Source organism: Plecotus auritus (assembly GCF_963455305.1).
Source record: "Plecotus auritus genome assembly, chromosome: X".
NCBI classification, from domain to species: domain Eukaryota; kingdom Metazoa; phylum Chordata; class Mammalia; order Chiroptera; family Vespertilionidae; genus Plecotus; species Plecotus auritus.
In genome coordinates, this window is record NC_137784.1 from 110967012 (window position 1) to 110993498 (window position 26487).

Consider the following 26487-nt stretch of genomic DNA (forward strand, 5'->3'; position numbering starts at 1 on the left):
CCAGGATGGGCTTCTTCTCTAGGGCAAGGGCAACAAGTCCCAAGATGTGAAGGACTCAAAGTACCTGTGGTGATTTCTCCTTAATCCTTTCTAACCTCGACCTTCTCTGGACCTCATTGCTTAGAAGAAACAAAAAATTAAATGGTGATCTGGATATGACATGGGAGCTAAAATTGGCAAAGATAGTCTGACTGAAACATTCTTTTCCAGCTCCTATGTATGTAAGCTTTTTGCTGATTCTCTCCTGTTTAGTTAAAACAGTGGGAGGCTGAAGTGGCACAATGTAGTACTTTCTAATTTGTTAAAGTTAAGTCAGAAAACAGCTTCCACTGATCAGGTATAAGGCAAATAAAGGAATTTATAAAGTTGTACCAGGAGCATTTTTTTCCTTTGTTGAAGGGAATGAAATGCCACATACTGGCCATACTTAACTGTTAAATTAAATCTTTCAATGGTTGCCAATTTGGTTTTGGGTCCTGGATCTTAAAGGGGAATTAGTGGTAGATGCTAACTATTGATTGTCACTTAAATAGATATTAATTTATGATATATATTGATAATTTTATGTGAAAGATGTAATCTAATTTGATCATAATGGGAATATCCATTTTGGAATTTATAGGGTATTTCACTACTTGCAACCACTGGGAAAAAGAACAAACCTCAGCTAGGAACCTGCCTGGTGTGTGTGTGTGTGTGTGTGTGTGTGTGTGTGTGTGTGTGTGTGTGTTTACAGTGCGGATTAATTTAAAAAGCAAACACTTTCTGCTAGTGATCTTGCTAAAAGGTGAAGTACTTTTATTTTTGTTCAGTGCTGCTAGCTGAAGTTGAGCTGCTACCTGTTACCAGTCTACTCTTTTGGACAGCTGTAGCAAACTAGAAAGCCTTCACAATAGCAAAGCAACATCCCTCCCTCTCAAAGCCTTAGAAATAACTCTCTTACTAACTTTTCCACTATTCTCACAGACTTCTTATATTATAAAAAAAAAAACCTCCAAGGATTGCTTTCATGGACTATGTACATAAGTGCAAAAAAGGTGTGTCTCACACATTCGCACCCTAACCGAGACAGTCAGTTAACTGCAGCATATGTCTCTTAAACATTGTTAAGGGGTCATTCCACAGTATCTTTATGCATGCTTTTGTGAGTGAATTAATTTCATAGTATGCTTTTATCATTCTTTAATACTCATTTGAATATATTTGTGTAAGTATGTAATTCTAGAAAAGAGAAGTTCTGCAGCTACAGCTTTGCCATTTGAATGATTTTAAATAAATGAAGTTATGAGAAAAGGTCTGGTAATATAAATACCACAATTTTGTTTTGAAGTCCAAATACTGTGGAATAAAACCCTACCCACACAACAAATTCTATAAACTATAAAGCCTGATTTTAGAATCCACAACTTGTAAACTTTTTGATGAAAAAAGTCATACAAGGACACAAATTCAGCTTTCAAATGGGAATTTGGGATAAAAAGAAAATCAACCATATATGTTTTTTGAGATTTGAGATGTATCTTCTACATGCTCATACTGTCAAAAACCATGTATAGTTTATAAGTAAAATTTTCACCAAAAAGGTGTCTAAAGGTAGCCATGTTGTAGTTTTGTTGCTAAAGCAACTAAATATAATTAGTTAAAATTATTATTTGTATATAAAGTTTGTTCTTAAACTGTGAACTGTAAAGAGTAGTTATGGATTATAATCTATATTTTGTTATGCTTCAGTGTCAGTTTAGAACCTATCTAAGAAGGTTGAATACATGTAGTAAAATCTTAAACTTTCTCTAACTCTCCTTCAAAAGTAAATTCATTAGTCAACTAGTGATATAAAAAGTAATAAAATCAAAACCTTAAAAACTAACAAGAAAAATGAAAACATGGCACCAATTAGTGAGCTGGTGCTAAGAACCTTAACTTGTCATTATATTTACAGTTTGATTAGGTTATCAACTAAATTTGTAAAAAAGTTATACCCTTTTACATACTATTTATTCTATTGCTTTTAACAGGCACTGGTAAAATAAAATTAGGCCACTATCTTTCTAAATCTATTCAACAGAATTGGGAAATCATATTTCCTTATTTCTATTTCAATGTGTGTGAAATGTAGAGGTGTTAAAAAATAAAAGAGGATTCCAGTTTTTAATAGTTCTGTGCAAAACAGCCTATCCTACAGATTAAAATAACTCGAAAACCTTGTGGCTGCATTTTACCTAAGAGCATCCTCATCTACTCTCTCCAAAGGAATGGGAAAGGAACCCAATAACATTCCAAGTAGCAACAGGCCTTCTTTACATATTATTTAATACAATTTAATGCCAATGTTTTCCTTATTCAGGCATTACTATGTTTACTGGACATGCTATTAAAAACTGATTCAAGTTGTAAAGGTTAATTTTATTTGGTTCCTACTGATGGTAGTGAGAAGGTACTTGCTTTTTCCCAATTTGAGAGCTTGTGAGGCTACCAACTAGTGAACACAGCCCAGTGATGTAGGACAACACTTCTGGCAAAATCAAAGTACTTTAAACATGTTAAAAAAATGGATGGAGAAGATTGACGGAGTAGGGAGAGGATGGCTTTTCACATCACAATAAATTACAAATTAAAGACTAATCTAGACAAGTGAAATGAAATGTAATAGCTGGTTACAGAGTCATGCTCCAATTGCAAAAGAAAATACTGTATTTAAATAGCAATTTTATGAATCCATTTAATTTTGATTTAATCTTAATCTCTCTTTAAATTATACCTATGGTCACAGTGCTTTTTATAAAAAGTTGACACTACTAAAACCCTCTTAAAAGATAATTTTTAGATTATTTTATCTGTATACATGACTTATTTTATTCAAGTGTCAGCACTATTGCATATTTTTGCAAAAGGCTGAGAGAAATGAACAAACAATTTTGGATAATTAAAAATAGAGGCCCTTGTAAATTACAAAGCTTATAAAATCTTACCTAAGAATCACAAGTGATTAGAATTTTATATATACAATTCATTCAGTAAATTACTGTTTAGAGTCACTGATTAGTTTTGTGACTTCTCTTTTTATCTGAAATTTATAGTCTAATGACTAATCTTTCTTCTTTTCTTGAATAAAGATAAGTTGCACAACTCATTGCACAACTAATTTAAAACATGTTATCTTAAAATAGTATCTTGTCAAAATTCTTTTGCATCTGCATCAAAACTTTAGTGCTTTGACTTTTCTTTCTTTAAATTCATTTATAAAGCAATTTTTAAAATGCCAACAACATCAAAAACTGTGGCACCCAAAATTCAACTACCCTGAATATTCCTCACCAAACCTCTTACTAAAAAATAAGTCTTTATTAATGTTGTCCAGTGCTTAAAGCAACATGAAAACAGCTGTACTCTAGGTTTGCTGTCTATGCACATCTTCATCAGAAGTTTAAAAAGTTAAATGAGACAGCATGTTACATCAAAAATATATAAATACACAAAAAAGTTCATTTTACCCTGAAACATCTCTATCCCCTTTAGGAATACATCCAGACTAGGTTAGGTGCATCCTTCCTGAAGTCCTATGATCAGATCTACCCATCTGGGGTGGCACTGACACAGATTTAACAAAACTCAGTTCCAAACACATGTAAGTTCACAAAGGTGTACTCTACTTTCTTCTCTATCAATGTTAAGATTTGAGGAAATAGAAATTAAGTGGTTCAAAGAATCAATAGGTAAAAGTCAGGACACCTCTTATTCTTTAGCTCCAGGCAATACTATAAATAAATGGCAATGGCTCCATACAAGCAATACCATTTAGATATCACTGATGATCATGATTTGGATTGATAATTAAGATCAACAGGATATCAACTATTAAAGAGGTAATTTTGCTCTTTTTTTATTCTGAGCCAATTTGATCAGCTTTGGGATGGAGTCTCAAATGTCCTGAAGTACAAACAATGTGAAACAGAGGAACAACTGGGAGCCTGCAGATATTTGTGTCCGACTGTGCCCAACTGGGTAGGTAACCTTGGGCAAGTCACATGCCCTGGGCCTCAGTTTCATCTTCTGTTAAAAGGTTTTACCAACTCCATTGATCTGTGATTCAAACACTATTAGCCTGTTTAAGGTATCCTAAATCAGATTTTCTCTTCATCATTTTCATGAACTAGAAAACATTAAATCTAAGTTGATGTAAAATATCATATGGTTCCACTACTGTATAATAATAGTAACTTTAATAAGTGAGTAAGGTGGATGAGGCATATGATATACAGGAATTAATTACTATTTTACTTGCTTATAAATTTATTTCATAAAAGTTAGTAATGTGAATTCAGCTCAGGTCCGTGGAGGGCAGCCACTCTGTCTCAACCAAAGGCTCTTAGAAACCTCTCTGTTATAATTTTCAAATACATATAAAAACAAACGAATCCAAATCAACATTGGTTTTGATGAGAGAGACTCTTGTTAATAAAGTTTGGGGAAAGCAACACTAAAATATATCACAGGTGCTTGCTACTTCACTGAAGTGTTTAATAAAACTGAAAACTCAGCTGAACTGGAGCTAAAGCCAACTGTGGACATCCTTCCTAGAACTTTTAAATAGATCAAAGAATAATTTTAAATGTCTTCCAACCCTCCTTCCCACCCCGCCATTTCTCTAATCCTATACTCAGGTTCCAACTGTGATCAATAGAAAAGATTGTCCATTTGGGGAGGAAAGGCCTTACTTGGAACTAATTCTCTTTCACCCTGACAGACTTTTGCTAGATTGCACCTTACTTATTATAAAGAACATAAGACATTTGCATTCAGAAATGGCTCTTGTGTAAAAGGTAGCAATCTAATGGTTTTTATAGGGTTTTCTCCAATGTGTAAAAAGTATCTCCATGTCCCCATATCCCTGTTTAATTTATTACCTATAATTAGCATATCTTTAAGTCTCCAAGTACCAATTTTTCAACTGAAGATGACAAATGGCTGTTTTAGACAATCAACCTAGGAGATAGGCTCCTTGATCCATAAAACATGTAATGGGTACTTTACATATTTTTTAGTATAAATGTTGAAAGATTCATTTAAAGGTAAATTCTAGTTTTATAAGCTATTTAAAGAGTGAAATTAGGAGTTAATTTTTTAAGCAGTTCCCTGTTTGTGGTTTGTTTGTTTGTTTTTGCAGGTAATTATGTCTCTCTCACAAATAATGTACTAATGTGATCATATTATACAAGGTCAGATCTACACATATAAATTATTCACAAGCATGTTTATGAACAGGTTTTGTGAACACTCAAAAGTAAGGCTTTTAAAATGTCTGCCCCGAGAAACCTACAGAAATATTCTAAACAGAGAAAGCATATTAACATTAACCTGTCATATTTTTTTAAGCACATGTATTTCTGTTTCCCATTAGTAACATTTTAGTTGAAACAAAAGACCACACATATTACAGCAAAACTCTGTAGTATGTAAAAATCTAACACAACACAATATATCACAATACAGTACGATACATTAATGAGGAAAATGGTATTTTGATATAATTTTTACATTTTAAATCAACCCAATAGGCTACTGTGTAAACAAAACAGTAAGGTAACAGCACTTCAAAACAGATGAACATTACCCACCAAGAATACACAGTAAGCCAAAAATCCACTGTGAAGATTTACTCAGCCTAATAGTTATTAGAAAATCACAAAGAACAGTGTGACAAATTACAAAATTTTATGGTAGTGTTCCACCTAATAATTCAAATAAGATAGATGGTAGTTAGTTTTCTATTCATGTTTTGTTTTGACATCTCCATTGATTGTTTAATGCTTTCTTTTTAATTTGAATTTGTTGGTTGGTATTTTTGTTTGTTTAATATATTGACTGCATGATGCTTATTGTTGTGTTGGTAGAAGAGGACAAACAATACTACATATAGAAAGGCCATATGGAGGTTCTCAAGGAGAGATTCTGATAATCCATAACTCTGTTGTTCAGAATTTCAACTGAAATGGAAAAAAAGAGTGAGAAATATTTAAGGTTATTGAAGCAGGAGTCAGGATACTTTGTTCTTGTTCCAGTTCTTTATGTGAACTATACCAAGATATTCCCCACTCTGAATTTTATATTCAACATCTGTAAAAATGGAGCTGTTGGAGATGGTCTCTAAAGACTCATCTCTAAAGTGTATAGTTCTTATTGATGCTAATGTGCAGAGTTGTCCTAAGTTAACAGAGATGCACTCAATTGTTTAATGCATTATCTACACAATGCCAAGCCTTTTGACAAGCATCCACCCATCCATCCAATTCCTTCAACAAGCATATTGAAAAATCATGCTTACACCTGAAACTAATATAAAGCAATATTGAATGTCAACTGTACTTGGAAAAAAAGTTTGATTCCAAACATTCAAAATATGCAAATATTAAATAAACTTTAAACATTTTATCTGAATGTATTGGAGAATAAATGTGAAATCTAAGTACTATATAGTATTTTACAAAATTACATCTTTTAAACTTTGAAGAAATTTTCAACATCTGTTACATATTAATGTGATTATGGTCTGCCAAGTCCCTCTACATTTTATAATGGAATCAAACAAAAAGGAATCAGTATTCCCAAACATGTTCTGTTATAAAGTTAATTTGACAACTTTTGTTTACCTTTATATGATGCGGCCCATGAGAATCAGGGAAGTGTTCACAAAATCCACAGTCTCATATTTGGTGCTATTCCCAAGTTGCCACTAACCCAAATGATACCACTGAAAACTATTACAATTCTCAGCTACTTCAATTATTCTATATACTCAAAGGTATCTTTAAAAAACATTTCTTATGACTGAAGGGACCTATTTATCTAATGTACAGTCAGCTACAGGCTCTGGGCATGTGTGTTCTCAGCAGGAAAGAAATGCTAACCCGGTTCTGGGGAACCAGCCCATCAAGAGAATAGGACTGTTGCCTTTTTCAACCAAATGACACACTCATTTGGTTTTGAGAACTTCAAGCTTTCAACGACTAATGTATGCAATTCAGAATAGATATACTTGTTTAATAAGTGCATATAATTAATTTATTAAGATACCTAAGAGTCTTAAGTGGCTTCAAAAGTCACATGTACCAAGTGAACAATTGCTCAAATTAAGTGTGTGCTATTATAAGCTCTGAACCAGACAGAGGGCATCAAATGTTAAGGGGTTAAAAATCCAACAGCAGCAACAAAAATTACATACAAAAAAAGCCATGATTTGAATGGAAATACTGATTAAATTACTGAATGATGTCACTCAAAATTCAAAACAGCTGGGGAAATTCTGGTAGGCTTACATGGGAAGAAATGCAAAATAGCAGACTGTAAAAACACTATTTTCTAAAATGACATAGGAGAGGCATATTACTTAGTGTTTTTTAAAAATCTTTATTGTTTAAAGTATTACATAAGTCTCCTTTTTTCCCCATTGACCTCTTCCCAGCCGCCCCCACCCCCTAGCACATGCCCTCACCCCCCTACTGTCTGTGTCCATTGGTTATGCTCATATGCATGCATACAAGTTCTTTGGTTGATCTCTTGCCCCCTCTTACTTACTGTCTTTAAGATAATTATCTCAGTCAATTTGTGACAAAATTATTTTGCTTAAATTTAAATTTTAGAAGAAGCTAGAAAAATTGAAAAGAATTAAAATTGAAAGGTGAGCTTTGTCTTTGGCTAACAAATTATACAAAAAATAGTAGAAAAATATTTCAGCATTTGTAAGCTCATTTGGGAAAATACAATACCAGCTGTCATTTTTATATAAAAATTGCACATTATCTTTATTAATAGCTATCTACATTTCAATTTTGAAAATTTTGAATGCTTTAAATCAAGCTATAAGTTATAAGCAATGTCTATTAGTGAAAGTATTTACCAGAACTTTAGCAAATGCAATGTGTAAATAAAAATATAACCTATAAATATTATTTATATTAATTACTCAAAGAAACTTACTGTTCTATTGGTAACTTCTACATCTGTGAAACAAACATGCTACTGTTCAGTTCATCTATTGATAATGCTGGTATCTATAGTAAAAGAGATTTTAGATTAAAATAGTTTCTTGAGAGAATTCCACTTATTTTGTTCACTGCTTGGACATGGTAATCAATACCATAATCATTTCACAGAAAAATTTAGACAATATTAATGATATCTACTAATAATTAATTTTGCAAAGCACAGATTAGAATGTGATTTATTTCTCTAATTAATTAATGATTTGTGTGCTATATGGTTATCATACTTATAATTGAAACAGCAGTGGAACTTGCAGTCATGAAGCATGATTACCACTTTAACAAGGCAAAACGGCCATAACATTGCACAATAACTATTGCTTGTATATCCTTACAGTTTCAAGACTCCCCCCAAATTTATAATTTTCCTTGTAACTCGGCTTGTAAATACCTAAAGCAAATGAAAATCAAAACAACAGAAGCACATTTAATGTCAGTATGAGAAGAAATTTCTGACATAATTATTAGATAAGTATAGGGATATCTGTGCCTTAGAAATAAATGTATTAACTTGCTTTCTTTCCAGCAGATATGAAAGTCAAGGTGATGATTGTACTTAGTGAACATTTAAACACAGTAACCAAAAATGGTAGTAAAATAAAACAAATTCACCTCTCGAACAATGAAAAAGTGTTTAAGAAATATTTAGTATATACATTTAAGGATTGGTGTAATAGCAACAATTGTATATATACTATATAACATATCAAGAGAGACATCTTGTAACTTATTGAAAATGAGATAACTCTGCTGATTCATCTCAGGATCAGTAGCAAAGCAGATACACACCTCTAGGACAGAAATTTTCAACCTTATTCATCTCATGGCACACATAAACTAATTATGAAAATATGTGGCACAACAAAAATATATTTTCTGCTAATATGACAAAAAATATATATAATTTTAACTCATTCACACATTGTTGTGTTGGCTGTTGTCATTTTTTTATTTTATGATCTGAGGGAAAAGAGGTCAGTGCCCCTAACTAAATAGTCAGGTATTGCATGTTTTAAAAATTCTTACAGCACACCACTGTGCTGTAGCACACAGAATGAAAATCACTGCTCTATAAGGGCCACAAAAATAAAAACTCTAAATGTAACGACTACTTGGGAAACACAAGAATATGGAACAAAGTCTCTCACCAATTCCATAAGCATATACCGTGTCTTACCAATACACCGTAGTTATCTAGGTGAAGTAAATTGCCAAACCTGATTGCCTGTAGCTGTTGCAGCAAAGGGAACACTGGTGGCAGGTGTTGTTGCTGCAGACACAGTGGTAGGTGTAGCACCGTGCATCATGGGCACTTTCCGTAGGAAACCATGGAAGCAACACACGGGAGGGTGAACCATTTATGCAACCATGACATAAACGATGAAATGGAGCATGGTAGGTATCACAGCAACGAGCCATGTGACATCATCATCATGGATACACCAGGGTGCAACATGCAATCACAGTCAGTGCAAAGCAACACAGCACAGAATGGGGAAACATTCAAAAAGAGAAAAGGGATAAACAATTATAGTTTACATTGAGAAAAACAAAATTATTTCAACATTTAGTTAGTTTTTTAGTAGAATCACATTTTATTTGAATTAAAAGGCCATATTTCCAGAGGGATAAATTGGCTGCATAAAGTAAAATCTTATTTTACCAAGACTATCTTTATTAATAGCTAGTTAAGTAGACAAGTGACTGGGTTTCACATTCAAAATGGGAGTAGGGAACTGTGAGTTGGTGCCTGGGTTCATTAATTTATAGATATGAGTGCTGTCACTAGATTTGCAGGTTCAAAGGGACAGTTATATGTGTACTTACCTGATCTACATGCAAAAATATGGTAGTTCAGTTGGTGGGTATATGGTAGGGGAGCAGAGATGAATAATACAATGGCCTACACATTCAGGTTTTTAAATACACCTCTGGCAAACCTCTTGAAATGTAGGCTATTTATCAAACACATGGGATACTTTAAAGAAAATATCTGACAAAATGTTGTCTTCATGGAAAATGTTACAGCTTATGGCTAGCAGCTATAACATCTTTTTCAGAGTGTTTTCTCTTTGCCTTTTCTAGTTTCTACCTTATTTAAAAAGCTTTTTGGGTGCTTTTCTCATTTCTAGCTCATTGGTCAAACAAAGTAGATGCAAAGCCCAAAAAGAACTAAGGGGCTTATTGAGAGGAAACAAAAAGTCAAAACAGCAACCACATAGTAGTACAATAAAATTCACTGGCTACGGAAGTGCAGTCTCTGTTATTGAGGGATTGGCTGTCCTTTGTAAAAATAAAAAAATATATTTCCATTGATAATAACAGGAGCCCTATATGCATATGACTAGACGATCTGACTTCTGCAAATTTGTGAAATGTGTCTTCACATTTTGTGACTCTGCTTCCCTGTCCTTTCACCTAAGAACTCTGTGTAGGAATGCAAACTGCATGTGTCAATAGTGCTGCTTCCTGTAGAGTTGCTGTGTTTCCAAGGTGGGGAGGAGTGTTTTTAGAATTGACATGTTGTACAGTAAGGAATGTCTCTAAGTAATGGATAACTAGCGGTAGGAATAAGGAAAAACTACAGTTTCTGTTAATCACCATTTGGGGTACAACTATGGTTTCTATGACAATAGATGTGTTGATTTTCCTCTCTCCAGGCCATTCATTTTCTCTTTAAACTTCCAGAAAATCTGAATTCAATCAATGTAGATGTAAATTATTATATATGAATGCTAGCCATTCACCCTTTAATTCCTTGGTTTGCTTTCCAAAATGAGCTAGAAATGAGAAAAGCACCCAAAAAGCTTTTTAAATGAGGTAGAAACTAGAAAAGGCAAAGAGAAAACACCCTGAAAGAGACGTTATAACTGCTAGCCATGTAGCTGTAACATTTGCCATGAAGACAATATTTTGTCAGATATTTTCTGACACAGGATATTAAGAAATGTTCTAGCTTTGCTAAATTCATCCTCTCTAAACATCTGAGTATTGAATAATTTAGATCTTATGGATAACTTTTTGGAGGAAAATTTTGTACTTTAGAAATTGTACATTTTAAATATTTTATAGTGTCCTCATAACAGATATAAAGCTAAGAACAAAACTGCCCATTCTGGCTAGATAATGAAATGTTTCAAAATAGTTCAGCTATACTTTTTAGGGTGAAAATAGAGCAATGAAAGGGTCAGTATTTGGCCAACAAACTAGGGCTTGGGAGTGTAGGACTAATGTGATTCCACAAAGATGTGAAACAGCACTATATTAAACCTTAAATACTCAGATAATGTCCAACTATATCATTCAGTCATATGCTCTTTCATAGTCACAACAAAAAGTCAATTTTTTTCAGATTAGAATAATTGAGAATTTTTGTACAAAACCTACCAATACTTGAAGCAGGTGCCATGCACAGTATTTGCCCTGTACACCATGCAGAAAAAGCGTGAAAAGTAAAGAAAGAGATTATTTCATTATTTAAGCTTTACTGATAGAGATAATTTTAACTAAAAAGATAATCTTTGCAATATTAATTTATTAGCACATGCAAATCCAAGTAATCTCCTATGCTTATAATTACAGCTTAGTTTTAAAATCACAAGCCCAGGTAATCAAAGTAATTCTTGGATGCTTAGGTATAAACTTGAATATTAAATTTTCTTTAAGATGATTATCTCACTTAAATTACATCCTGTATTTATTTTGGACAAATACATCCTAAGTGACTTTAATCATGAAAGGGAGAATTTTATTTATTACATAAATTGTTTTCAAAATATGCACCAAGATCTGGTACCTAGTGCCAATAGTTCTATTTAAAATATTTATCTATTATCACTACCTACTCCACCTTGTAACTGAGGACTTGACTATGAACATATGGCAAATAGGCTTTTTATCAAAAGGGTTTTCAGCCTGAAAGGTTTTTAATTTGTTATTACTTAAGGGGGACAGTGTTCTTCAGATATTTTGGCTTGTAAAGCTAGATTTTAAATAATCAAAATCCAGCAAAAAGTCGAAAAATTGTGAAAATTGTGTGTGTTTTAAATGATACCATGAAAATTACTGTTAGTAACTAGACAAAACTTTTTAATAGATTCTTCCAAAATGTATTACTGATTAATTTATCGATTAAGCAAGAGGTTTTTTTTCAAGTCCAGGTATATAATTCTATGCATTTAGTATTTTTATACAATTAACAAGGCTTTATAAATTAATTTTTAAATCATGTCATTTTCATTTAATAATAATTTTCAAAATGGGAATTTATAATTCTGGCAAGAAAATCTACTATACTCTGGGTAACTCGTATTTTCAATTTATTCCTAAGAGACTATATGCTAATTCTTAAAGTACTGAACCACTAGAAGAAAAGTATTTTCCCTCACATATATATATTTGGACAAAATTCTGGCTTAAAATTTTTATTCAATTTGGTACAAAATTGTTAAGCTATTAAATGTAGTTGAATGTAAAACATAAAATGTGCTGCAAAGTATCAGGAAAATATGTCAGGAAAACTGCTATATTTTTAAATATTAACTGGTTTAAGAATTAGAGGCATGAGATGGGGGTGGGGCGGGTAGGAGAGGCTGGGGGAAGGTCAATTGTGGGGGGGAAAGAGACATATGTACTACTATTTGTAATACTTTAAACAATAAAAAAGAATACAAAATAAAAGAATTAGAGGCTAGAACTATCTGTTATATTATACTATATATTACCTGTATATTATACTATGCTATAAATTTAAAGATAGTTTTATTATAAGTATCTTCAGTATATCAAAGATATATGGACTTCATATTTTTGCAATGCGGAAAATGGGAAAGATTTTTTTTGAGGGCAGACCAATGTCTTTGAATGTTATACCTAAGAGTCAAAAAATTAGTTTGAGACTGAACCAAGTGAATCAATGATAAGAAGCAAAAATTAAGAAATGTTAAAAAGAAAAATATGGACAATGTTTCCTAGATTGATTTCAAATCATTAATTTTCAGAAATCACAGAAACAAAATTTTTAATATATACTAGCAGATCAAACATAACTGCCCTGTTTTATTTCCACTCAAAACACCTGTTGATAGTCCTGGCATAAAAGTCATTTGGTAGCTGGTGTGCATTGTATACACTCACAAACATTACACTCACAGTGTTCACAGCCCAGTTCTCACCTGCAGGGATAAAGGCTGGCTGTGGGAGCTGCAGGTTAGTCAGAGCCTGTTGGCAGTGGAAAACACTGGGATTAAAGAGCGGGACGGCACCATTAGTCTTTTCAAGTGCCGATCTCTTTGGTATCAGTTGAAATGCACCAGGCTGTAGGGCCTGTGAGGGAGGGATAGATTAATAAATAGTACCAAAGAAAGTAAAGAATGTACTCAAACCAAGCAAGCAGCATTTAGATAAGGTATGGTCTGGGAACCCTCTGCAAGGATATCCATCGAGCAAGGTAAGCAGCTGCAGAGATGAAGCAGTTCACTAAATGACAACTTAGTTCAAAACAGAAAAATACATACAAGGAAAAAAAGAAACTTTTCAACTTCACTAATTTTGGCAAATAAAAAAGGGCCTCGTCATTTGGACAGGATGTGACAGGAAGCTGTTAACAGCAAATAAGCATTTAAAATGAACATGCTCATCTACTAATCTATTAAAATGAGATTAACAGAGGCAATGTGTATAGCAGGAAAGACATTTTTTTCCAGTTAAAATTCTGATAAGGATTTAGGAGATAAATGGTATATAGGTAATAAAACATTATCAGTAGTTCGAGTCTGCTACTGTAGCCCAATAAAACAAATTCAGTTAATACCAGGTCTTCAGATCCAAATTCTATAACTGCATATCTCCCAACTAAAATGTAAGAAAAAAAGGCAAATTAATTATTACTTCCCCATCACCCACCTCACCCAGGTACCATAGATAGTTAGCAAAATCAATTATCATTTGTAGAGACTTGCTGTACATTTCAGTATGTGCCATTTGCTTTGTACAGTCCTTGTAAAGTTTAATTCTAAACATATTAACATTTTAAAATCCTCCTTTCATGTCTACAATTCTTTCAAAATTCCACTATGCTTATAATACTCAGTCAAACTTGTTGCTGGATCAGATTCATTGGAGAAGTTTGCCATTACATTTTTTTCTTAGCAAATTGTACATTACTTAAAAAACATGCTCCAGAAACAACAATTAGGTGTGCTTCAAATTCTCAAGTAGACAAGGACACTTGTGCAGAGTAACTAACCTTCCACACACTGAAACTGTTATGCCATGACCTCCTTACTCCTGTGAATAAAGAAAGCTTAAAGCAGGAATGGGGAACATCCAGCCTAAGGACCATAAAAAGCACATAAAATCATATGGTCTGGCCCTGCCAAGGCATTAGGGATGAGTTAATTAAATGTTTGACGAAATATAGCAGGCTAATTTTTTAAGTCGATAACTTTGTATGGCCCATGAATGATGTTATAAATATCCAAATGGCCCTTGGCAGAAAAAAGGTTCCCTCCTCTGGCTTAAAGGAATCAGTATTTTCTTTGGGAAAAACTAAACATCAACCCTTCAAGTCTTTTTCTTTTAAATGCATACAAACTTCTTTCAAAGAAGTCAACCTGAGCTAGGCACATGAACATGAACAGTGTGAAAATATCTCTTTTCACTAAGCATTTCTATTATGAATCCTTAAACACATAGAAAGCTTAAACTTCTTCATGGAAAGCCTCCTTTGTTTAATCTTATTTCAGACAAATTCATATGGGCCAATTTGACTTTACCACTAACACTCTACTCTGATCAGTTATTCAGAAAGGAATATTATATTAACATTCACAAATACCAGTCGATTGAAGGCCAACTATATAATATTCAAATTTCTACATGGAAATTTGGGCCTGACTTATGTGCATTTTACCAAATATGCCCAGATTATCAGGAATGAGCACATACATATGAAGGCCCAATGCCTGAATGTGGAACAAGTACATAAAGGCACAAGCAAGCCATTCTTTATATACCCCAAACATATGAGAACCTTTACTTTTATGGAGCCAGCTGTATTCTTCTCTTTTATAATAGGCCCATGCTGTTTCTGAACTCTATGCCACCAACAGAAATAATCCAAAAATTGAAGGCTTAGTTTTGCATTGAACATTCTGGATGCCATCTATTTTCATAGCTTAAAATTCCCTCATTCAAAAGAATTTAAGATAAACAACATGTGGTGAGGTCTTTTTTTTTTTTAACATTCATTAACAGATTATGTTGTCCAGATCAATCTTTCATGAAGTAATGCATTCAGTTCTGAGAGAACAGGGATATTGAGAAAGCGGAGCAAGTCCAAAATTGGTGCTTTGTCCTTAAAACCATAATCTACCAAGAAAAGTTGGGAGAAATTTGGGGTATCTGGTTTAGAGAAAAAGACATCAGAGTCACCACTCATGGAATAGGGATTGACGTATTTTGTGTAATGAAAAAAGTATGAGTTCCAGTTATAACAAGATAGATTTCAACTCATTATGAGAAAAACATTGTTAACAAATATGGGGTTTGAAAATAAATATATTTCTCTTATTAAAGGTAAGGTCTCTGTCAGGGGGTTCAGGTTCTTGTAGATGATTTTTTTCACAGCCAGAAAATATGAGGTTCCTCAAGGTTTTGTCCCTTATTGGATTATTACATCCTGTTACAGGAGGAAAGGCCCAAGCCAAAAAAGAAATAACAAGGAGCTTATCAAAATAATTGACAGCTGTGACAAAGAAGTAATCATAATTCCTATTTCGCAACCTATCACACTGTAGTATGGTATGCAAATATTTTCCCTAGCTCCTAAAATCAACTTTTCCCCAAAACTGACTTGCTAGGACAACTTTTGTTGCCTCTTCTCCCAACTATGTAGAAATGCCCCTCCCAGCCTCAGCTGGCTGCTTCCTTAAAACCATTCCTCCAAAAAGGAAAGAGAACCTTAACTTCTGGGAAACAAAAGCTTACTTATTATCCCATCTTTCAAGTCCTCTGTTTTTGAAAGGCATTAAGGATATTACTAACAAAGTGCCCATGTAGGTGGCTCATAGGCAGAGGAGCAACTTGCTGTCTTTTTTTCATATGCTAAGGTTAGTCATGCTATTAAAAAATCATTCAAAACTAATTTACTATTTAAATTATATAATTTTCTCTTTCCCTAAGAAATGGTAGAAAAAGCACAGTAGGTTATAATAATCAGTAAAGCTTTTTAAATAGTTACCTTTAGAAAATGTTAGTGAATGAAGTAGAACAAATAGGTTCTCTCTTTTCCAGCTTATAACCTTGGTTATTCATATTAGGGTCCACTCATGACTATCCAAGTTTATGGTTACAAGACAATAGACACACTGAGGTATATATTAATCATTTACCACCCCCCAAAAAAAAATAGTCCATAAGTCCTGGCCTGCTCTTACCATCCCAGTGGCAGCTGAGTGGTTCATCTGGTGATGAGCTGCCTTGAGTTTGGCTTGCAAGTGTGCGGGAGGATGAAAGTACTTGCATTTCTCCCGGGAGCATCGGCCTTTGATGTAATCCATGCAGATGGTCACAGTATTATCACTTGACTCAATCATAGAAACATCAGTAGGATGAGCATAGCGGCAATCGTTTTCACCACGTGTACAGTTTCCACGCTGAAATTCTCGGCAAACCTTAAAGAAAAAAATATCACATTGATGACTTAGAAGTTGATTAGGTTTTATTTATTTTTCCAGTGAATGTAAGAGCAATAGTATACATTACGGTACTTTGCCATCTATGGTATTTAGGAAAAATCTAAAAAGCTGAAGGATAATGTAAAGCCATGTTCACTCTGAGATGTAAACATAGACATCATTTTGATTCTTAGAAAAAATTTCCATTCTCTCCAAAGGAAAGCTGTTTGTTTTTCTTATGTTGAAATAAAAGTGCTTAAAAGCATTTTTTACTTTTCCATTTAATACAGCCTAAAGTGTAATTAGCTACATATGCAAAAGGGATTTATTTTGTTAAGGTCCAAAATGAGTCTTTATCACACAGCAATGTGCTTTTCCAGAAGCAGACTTGTGGGCCATGATTGAATTACATTATGTGTACAATCAAATTCTATTATAATACACTGCCAGGCATTTAAGAAGCTGCCAATGAAGCTGACTTTGTAAGAAATTGACTAGTTGTTTATTTCAATTTATGAAGAATGACAATTAAGAGATGTTTGAAGGACTTCAATAAATTAGAAAGCTGTTTTTTATTTTTTTACATTTTCTTTTCTTAGCATAAAGGGATATTTAATATCTAATACATAATTCTTTTAAAAATGGGGGAAAAGGTTTAGATACTATGAGACTCATTTACATTCTGCATTAGCAGATAGACTAGCCTATCTTTTTTTTCAGTTTGATTATTCTAGCAAGTAGAAACTCATCAACAAACAGCAATTCCAATCTATGAAGCTGGAGCTTGGGTAGAAGCAGCAATCCCACCAGATTTCCTGTGCATAGCAAAGGAGATGCATTTTGTGGCCAGGTACACTAAGACATGCTTTAACCTACTGTACAACTGAATCAATTCATTTCACAAAAGGGTATAATTGCAGTAGTAAAATATTTAACATTGTTCTGAGGTTATACTCCTAAAAGCTAAAAACCCAGGTGCACTCATTTAAGGCATTCAAAACATAAGGCTCTGAGGCTGTTGTTTCATGCATTAGGTTAATATAAACCATATAGTATTTATATATTGCTACACAAATACCTCCAGTTTATCTGAACGCATCGGTTTTGGACCAGCAGCTCCTGGCAATGTGAGAGGCGGGTTTCCAGAAAACAGAAGAGGTGTGTTTGGTAAAAGTTCTGCAGGAACCAGGCCCATCCCAGGATGAGTTAAGTAAGGATTGAAAGCCATGGTAGGATTAGCTGCAAGTGATGGAGTCATAGGAAAGGAAGTCTGTATGTTTGAAAGAAAAAAAAGTGTTAGAGTTAAACAGATTATTCCTATTAATACACAAGGAGGCATTCTTTTAGAAAGGCTAAGCATATAAAAATTTATCATTGTTTCTCAGATTTATTTTGAGTCTTATTCTAATTTCATATAGGAGTTGCTTTAAACCAACAAACATCTTTGAGTATCAAATTTATTGGTAAACTGATAAAACAAGTCACATACTTTTAATAATCATGAGTTAGCCAAATTTCACCTCATTGATGGATTCTGTTCCAAATGTGTTTTATTTAGCACTTTTCTTTTTACCTAAAAATAATGCCACCAATGATATCATATATACAGACAATCTACCCTGTCTCCTTTCATAGGTATGACTTTTGCAGGTAGATTTAAGGTTCTTCTGTAAGCTTGCTTTGTTCTACCCTCCTCCTTCCTCTTCTCCATCAGTATTGCTTGGTTCTAAGGCTGCCTGTCCTACTACAGTTCCCACCTGCCCCACCAGACACTTGCTTCTCTTGGTTCACTATTAATTTTGGAAGACAGAAATGAATGAGGAGGAAAGGGGTAGATTTAAAATGTGGGAGCTTTAACAATTTCATGCCATTTACCTAAAATGAGATTGGTATGGTAATTTTTTAAAATTTCAATGTCCTATTTCATAAACTAATCTGACTTGCCTAGCCTTGTCTTTATCTAATGGGCCAGATGATATCTATAGTTCAAAAGGAGACCCTAAAAATACTACAAGGATCCCTGTTAGGCAGGAAGAAATAAGATAGGATTATAAGGTACATAAACTGGAGTATAGCTTATGAAGAAAATCTTTACAAACACAAAGGATTCTTGCAGATTTTTTTTTATTTTTAAAAAGTTCTCATCTCAAAGAGTTTGATATATACACTTGAGTGGCCAGATTATTGTGATCTCTGAACGCATAATAATCTGGCCACTCAGTGTATATGTATATTAGAGGCCGGGTGCATGAATTCGTGCATGGGTGGGGTCCTGCCAGCCTGGCCAAGGGGAGGGGACATGGGCAGTTGTCCAGCCTGCCTGCTGGTAGAACTCCTGGTTGAGGGGACAATTTGCACATTAGCTTTTTATTATATAGGATATACACTGAGTGGCCAGATTATTATGTGTTCAGAGATCATAATAATCTGGCCACTCAGTGTATATTGCCTTATTTATGGGTAACCACAGAATTTATCACTTTACTGTGCTGTTTTCCAGTTTATTCCACATGTGGAAGTCTTTACTTCTCAATGAGGTTATTTCTTTGATAGTTCTATTGTCTCCCCTGTGGTACCTAATACTTAGTGAATGACTGATCAACTTATATAATCAATGCTAAAGTTTAAAAATAAATGTAAACATTTTAAATTAATTAATAACAAATCATGTTTAAATGTAGTACACTTCTAACAGAGACTCTATAAAGTCGTTAGTGCCATGCTGTGCAACTTGTAGTGTTTCACTGTGTATTACTGATAGCATGTGCTCTTTCTTACTTTCTTGTTATTTCTTTCCCTAAAAAAAAATAATGAAACTGTTACCCTGACAACCAACCTGTGCCCAAACCTCTGCTAAATCACATTAATAGGAATAACTCTAAATACAGGATGAATAGGAGGTTGTAGAGTATGAAGTGAAGAGCAATATACTTGAACTTTTCACCAGCACAGCATTCTCCATAAAGTCCCTATTATAAACCACACTTAACTTGGAAGGAAAGACTTCTGCATTAGCACTCTACCTTAGATGAGTTTATCAAATTAGCTAATTTGACATTGGGAAGGACAGGAAAAAACCTTCCCCCTGCAAACTGGTAAGACTCACTAGGGTGAGTAGAGAAGGCATGGCGGACAAGAGTTTTAAGAGGAAAGGGGCAATACCAGGTTCCAGGAAAGATGATGGAACAGTCTGAAAGGTGCTTTTAAGTTTGATCAGACCATCAAACCTCAGAGGCAAGGTAGGGGAGGGTGGGGGTAAGGGGGAGAGATCAACCAAAGGACTTGTATGCATGCATATAAGCCCAACCAATGGACATGGACACCAGGGAGATGAGGGAATGAGTGGGGGAGGGGTGGGGGTAATGAGGGAATAAGGACACATATGTAACACCTTAATCAATAAAGAAATTAAAAAAAGGTTTGTGGACAGTCAGCCAATGGCTTACCCAGACTAACTAGGTACTATGATGTAAGAAGCTATACAGACATGTCATACTTTTTATTGAATAAGATATGAAGGCCCAGTAATTAGCTGATGAAATATTATCTTTTATAATGGGTAGAAATCTCTTGGAAAGAGCCACCCAGGCATGTTTACACAAAATGCAGACTTTATCAATTTGATAATGTATGATTTCTCAAAATCAGCAAGAATCTCTCATTATAAAATCTCCATATTTGAACCACACAATAGTATGCTTTGTTGTACTTTTTTCTCTTTTTCATAATAAATTTCTAACTAAAGTCACTATCCTATTCTCCTAGATACTTTTTGTTTCTGCCTTTTACAGAACTGAGAAGAACCATTATTACATTTTAAAAACTATTGAATTAAAAGAAAGATCTACCTGTGAGTGGGTTTTCCAGTTTAAAAACACCATTAAAGACTAATAAATACTGATCAATTAATAATAATTAAGCCTAATGTACATATAAGCAATGCATCCTATTTACAGTAGCACTGAAGTTCCACTAACTTTTCCTTTCTTTTCAGGGGGGAAATTTTTTCTGCTTTCTTTGGATTATATTTCAACCTTCTTAAATTTGTTACATTCTCCACAGTTCAAAAACTGTGAAAACAAGCTGTAAATTAATTAAAGGTCTACCTAAAAAGTGCAAGGGGCTTGCTAAAAATGTCTAGGTTTTCACCATATACTACACTGTTCCATCTTTAGGTTTTAAAATGAGTATTATGTTTTATAATAATTTCCTCCTTGAGTACAAACTTCATTCAACAACACTGTTATTAGAAGAAGCAATTATTCTACTTTGAGAAACTCCTGAGGTTTTTATTTATTTTCAAATGGACATTTCTGTTCTCACTATTATCTCTGCCCCAGGTAACTACTCCATTTCATGAATTTGAACATTCAAGGGTTCAGATTTGGGTAACAGCATCCCTCCCCCCACCCCCATTAAGCCAAGAAGCCTGCAAGCTTGCACATTCAGTTTTAATAAGTAAATTTAATCTTGCTTATACCTGTATTGCAGCCTTAAATGTCATTTAAAATAAAATAAACTGTTCCAAGGGGTAATCTTTGTTTTAAAGAAAAAAGTTCCTAACATGTTGAATGTGATTTCTATTTATAGCCTGAAATGTTCTAGACACTTCCATCCACAAATAAAGTCAACTGTGCCCATTGGTTCAACAAAAAGTTGTGGCTACTTGTTTTCTTTCTTGCTATAGAAGTGCCTACATAATAACCTCAACTTGGCCCATTGTCCCACAAAGCCTAAAATCTTCACTATTTAGTCATTTACAGGAAAGTTTGTTGACCCTCATTCTAGAGGATTCCCCAAAATAAAGCACTCTATCAATTTATTACTAAATTAAAGTACTAATTATATATAAATCTATTGATGTGAATTTAATACTTGTGGCAAGATTCTAGAAGTTGAAAATGTTTGGCTTTAGAAACCAATACTAAAGTATTCACTGAAATGTTCTTTTAAATAGTCACTAAAATTAGTATTCTATTTATTTATTTATTTATTTATTTATTTATTTATTTATTAAGGTATTACATATGTGTCCTTATGGCCCCATTGCCCCCCACCCCCCACTCATGCCCTCACCCCCCTGTTGTCTGTGTCCATTGGTTAGGTTTATATGCATGCAAACAAGTCCTTTGGTTGATCTCTCCCACTTACCCCACCCTCCCCTACCTTCCCTCTGAGGTTTGACGGTCTGATAGATGCATTTCTGTCTCTGGATCTGTTTTTGTTCATCAGTTTATATTGTTCATTATATTCCATAAATGAGTGACATCATGTGATACTTATCTTTCTCTGACTGACTTATTTTGTTTAACATAATGCTCTCCAGTTCCATCCATGCTGTTGCAAATGGTAAGAATTCCTTCTTTTTTACCACAGAATAGTATTCCATTGTGTAGATGTACCACAGTTTTTTAACCCTTAACTACTTGTTAATAGAAGAATAACCACTAAGCAACAAATATAGATGTAATCCTATACAGGCAAAATGTTAGGAGTCACCACATATTGGTCTTAAAGGATTTTGAAGCACCACTGAATAATAATATAATCCAATGAAAAACTATGCCTTAAATATATATGTCCAATTTACACATACACTTTAGAGACATTGATTTAATACTTAAATGAGTTATTCCTCAAGCTAGTATAAAGAAATAAATGGTAAATGTTATGCTAAATCAATCTTTGTGTCTCCCCAATAGCCTAGATCTATTTGTAGTTGTTTCAACAATATCCAAGATCAGTTACAATTATTGTTGGATGAATGCAAAGTCACTTTGGCTAAACCTGGCCAGAAAGTAATATAATAATTGAGGCCTTTCATCTCTGAGGTCCTATTTAGAGATGGATGACCAAACATTTTCTTTAATAAGATGATAAATATTTGGTAACAATTTGTTGACTTGATTTTAATACCAGAAAAATAGTCCTCTTAACTTTTACTAGCACTCATAATACCGTAGTTTTATTGCTCATTTAAAAGAATTTATATGGTACAAAAGGAAGCTTGTTTCACCATCACCATGCATATTTTTATCCTTAGATTATCTCAAAGCACATTAAAATGTATAATTTTAGTTTCTTTAAGACTTTATTAACTGTTCACATGGAGCACAAATTAATAATCTTGGTTTCATAGTTTTTGTTTGGTCATCTCCACACTCTTTGTGTGAATTTTTGCAGGGAATAGAGTGGCCAAAAGGCACATAACCTCCAATAGTTAATTGGTTCCTCGGTAATTAAGAGTTAACTTTATAAACAAACACAAGCAGATAGTGGTGTTTATATACTAATCATACTTGTTAATGAATAAGTCACCATGGCTCCAGAGAATGCTAAGAAAAAAATAAGTTCAAGGGTCAAAAGTGGATAGCTGTTCTCACCTAGACCTGGATTTTCTAACCTTATTAGTCACAGAAGTCTCTAATTAAGAGGAAGCATTGAAGGTAGGCAAGTAGGTGAGGGATCAATAGATTATTGTGGATATAAAAGGTGTAAACTGGTATAGCATGCAAGAGAGGACAAATCCTGGTTTGGATTTGACTGTATTAGGTGGAGGACAAGCTACAAAGTAGGCCAGAAGTTATAACTGTGAACTTACACACAGATCAGCATATCACCAGAAGATGACTAGAGGTAAGGATCTGGGAAGAGGGCAAATGACTTCTTCCTTATATGGACAAGGCATTTTTTACTTTGTTCCCAAGAAGCGAACAAGAACTGACCTAAAATTACTTGTTGGTGAACCACAATGTGATAGTAATGACAATTCAATTAACTTTAGCATGCTGCTAGGAAAGGAAAAGTATTTTTATAAAATCAAATGACTACTCAATTTAAACAAAAGGTATGAAACTAAATATAGATTTTTTTTTGAGGAGAGGAATGGCAAGATCTTAGAAAAGCAAAAACAACAACAACAACAACAAAAACAACAACAACAAAAAAAACACCCACATGGAGGCTGGAGACTATAAATATCTCAGTGCAACTCCAGGATAAATAGATGCCAAGGGTTATGATGATCAGGGGTTCAATGAACAACCACCACAACTACCAAAATAACACAAATAAAAACAAAACCTTGCATGGTTAATAGCAAGATAGCTATATATGGAAAAAAGAAAAGCCCAAAGCTATAAAAATACAGAAGATTGGGTATATATCAGAAAGTAATGGGGTAAAAAGAAACATTAATTCACCATCTTACCATTGTCATACTTTCCTAGAAGGTAAAGATTGTTTCTAATTCATCTTTTTATCCACCTCTTATCCTTTTAAATGTTTGGCACAGAGTAGATGCTCAATAAATGTTTATGAATTGAGTGAAAAGGGATTCCTAAGCCACTGACTACTTTTATGATTACCAATTAGAAAAATCCAATTTAAAAATTACAGTACAAAAAGAAACACTCAAGGATCAAAAGCAGTGGACAAATGCATCAGTTTTGCTCTCTACTGAGGGAGACTAAACATAATGCCACTCACAAATTGTCTTTTGATGTAGATGTGAAATGCTAGATCAAGTAGTATGAGAAGCACAGGGTATTTTGTACACTCATATATACTGTATGTGTGTGGATGTGCATGGATACACACATACACATACTTGTATATATGCATTTTTACATTGCAGTGGTTAAATCATAAGTACAAAAAGGTATTCAATAAAGAGTTCTGAGAAAAACAACTTATTGATACTATAGTCCAACATATGTAACTTCTTATCACAAAACGTCTTTGTTCCAGGGAAGTTGTGAATTGTTAATATTACTAGTATTCACAGAATGGTTTAAGAGAGGAGATTAGGTAAAGAAGGGTTTAAAATATTCAGTAGACCCTTACAAGATATTAAGGCAAATTAGGAATGTTTGGGGGACCAGTTTAACTTTAAGACTAGTATCATGTGCAGTGGCAACCACAGGATTTATGCTAGGTTTCCTGATGGAGATCTGAGCAAGGAAATAGCTTTGATAAGAAAAAATATCATCCTCTATAGGTGAAATTGTCAAGCATTGGTTTTGTTTATTGTTAGTGTTGTTGTTTTGTTTATCTTCCATCAAGGAAAAAGTTTTACACAGAGGTTTCCCAATTTCCTGCCTTCATCTCACTGGTGATCAACAGCAAACACTTTTGAGGTAGCTGACTGTAGCTTAGACTGTGACCAAGACAGGAAAGCTAACAGGCTCACGTGGTTTCATTAGCACCAGACTCTAACCAACTGAACTAATCGGCCCCAAAGGAAAAGGACACACAATGTACTGAGAGGAGATTATGTTTAATATATCCCATTGGAAAATATGAGGGAGGATAAAGGGAGAATTTTGAGATTTATCACTACCAAAGAAACTGGGATCTATAAAAGATATCATGTACAAATGCCCTCTGTCTGCAAAATTGTAGCATTTTTGCTTAACTTTGGGAAAAGGATTTCACATTATGAATTAATAGACTTGGCACAAGGCAGCAAACCTACTGCTGGTGTCATTTATTTTGTTTTACTATAAAAGGAGCTTGAAGCAGTATAGCATGCATAGCCTTGGGAAAGAACCTGAATAACTACTCTACTTTGGACCAGTAATTGCAATCAGGAGTGAATCCAGGATCTATAGGGCCTAAGTCTTTCAGTAGAGTTGGGGAGGGGAGGTTTGTACAGAAATATATTTTGCAAATTTTACAAACCCATTGTAAACATATTGTTTGGGCTTCTCCAAGGGCCTTGAAAGTGAGGGCCCCTGAGACTTCACTAACTTCAAGTTAAGTATAACCCTGGAAATAATTTGTTGAACAAATAAATAATGCTAGGCTTCAGTTGCTATCTGTAAATAAAATCTTCTCTAATATTTTGGAGAGCGTAGTGAAATCCAGATGAAATGTGAGCTCATCGTATGGTTTTACTCCACCCACTCCTGTGATGTGATTTGGTCAACTTGTCATTATGGAACTTCACATGATAATGACAGTCATAATTATATTAAGAGCACATCAGCCTTATAATCTATTGACTCAAACATTTTGCAAAAATCACTTTACAAGACATTCAGTGTCACCACATCCATATGAAACAGCTACTTGTCATTTTGCAAGTGGGTAAACTGAGAAATCCACTGAAGAACTGCCATTAAAATACACAAGACTAGTAATCTGGAATGTGAACATAGTTTCCTTTTCCTTGAAATCTACAAAATACCTTGGCCACCTTTTTCATGATAATTTTATTTATTTTAAATTTATCTTTATTGTTGAAAGCATTACAGATGTCACCTTTCTTCCTGATTGTCATGATACTATTTAATAAAAGGGCCATGACTATAGGAAGAGAACACAAAGAATTCAGTCAATAAAATTACTTTATGTGAACTAGAAAAAATGTACTCTGATGCTAACATGCACAATGTATAATGTACCTTGGTGAGGAAAAGATATTATTATCCTTTTGTCATTAACTACTCAATTATTTAACTACTAGAGGCCCGGTGCATGAAATTCATGCACGGGGTAGGGTGTCCCTCAGCCCAGCCTGAACCCTCTCCAATCTGGGACCCCTCGAGGGATGTCCGACTGCCCGTTTAGGCCCGATCCCAGTGTGGGATCGGGCCTAAACGGGCAGTCGGACATCCCTCTCACAATCCAGGACTGCTGGCTCCCAACTGCTTGCCTGCCTGCCTTCCTGATTGCCCCTAACCGCTTCTGCCTGCCAGCCTGATCACCCCCTAACCACTCCCCTGCCAGCCTGATTGATGCCTAACTGCTCCCCTGCCAGCCTGTTT

At 34.1% G+C, this 26487-nt stretch overlaps 1 protein-coding gene across 5 annotated transcripts in view; it reads right to left on the minus strand.

Moving 5' to 3' along the window:
* Positions 1–3105: 3105 nt before the first annotated feature.
* MBNL3 (muscleblind like splicing regulator 3) overlaps positions 3106–26487 on the minus strand; it is a 66682-nt gene continuing 43300 nt past the window's right edge. For 2 of the 5 annotated variants that reach the window (XM_080652884.1, XM_080652885.1), the window contains exons 3-10: positions 17796–17987; positions 16478–16714; positions 13214–13364; positions 11427–11462; positions 9257–9351; positions 8375–8430; positions 7975–8048; positions 5818–5984 (exon numbers count right to left, since the gene is read on the minus strand). In XM_080652884.1, coding sequence (XP_080509010.1) covers positions 8030–8048; positions 8375–8430; positions 9257–9351; positions 11427–11462; positions 13214–13364; positions 16478–16714; positions 17796–17987 — 786 coding nt within the window. In that variant the 3' untranslated portion in view covers positions 5818–5984; positions 7975–8029. Of the gene's footprint in view, positions 5985–7974; positions 8049–8374; positions 8431–9256; positions 9352–11426; positions 11463–13213; positions 13365–16477; positions 16715–17795; positions 17988–26487 lie in introns of all 5 variants that reach the window. The other 3 variants (XM_080652886.1, XM_080652887.1, XM_080652888.1) reach the window with 3 other exon arrangements.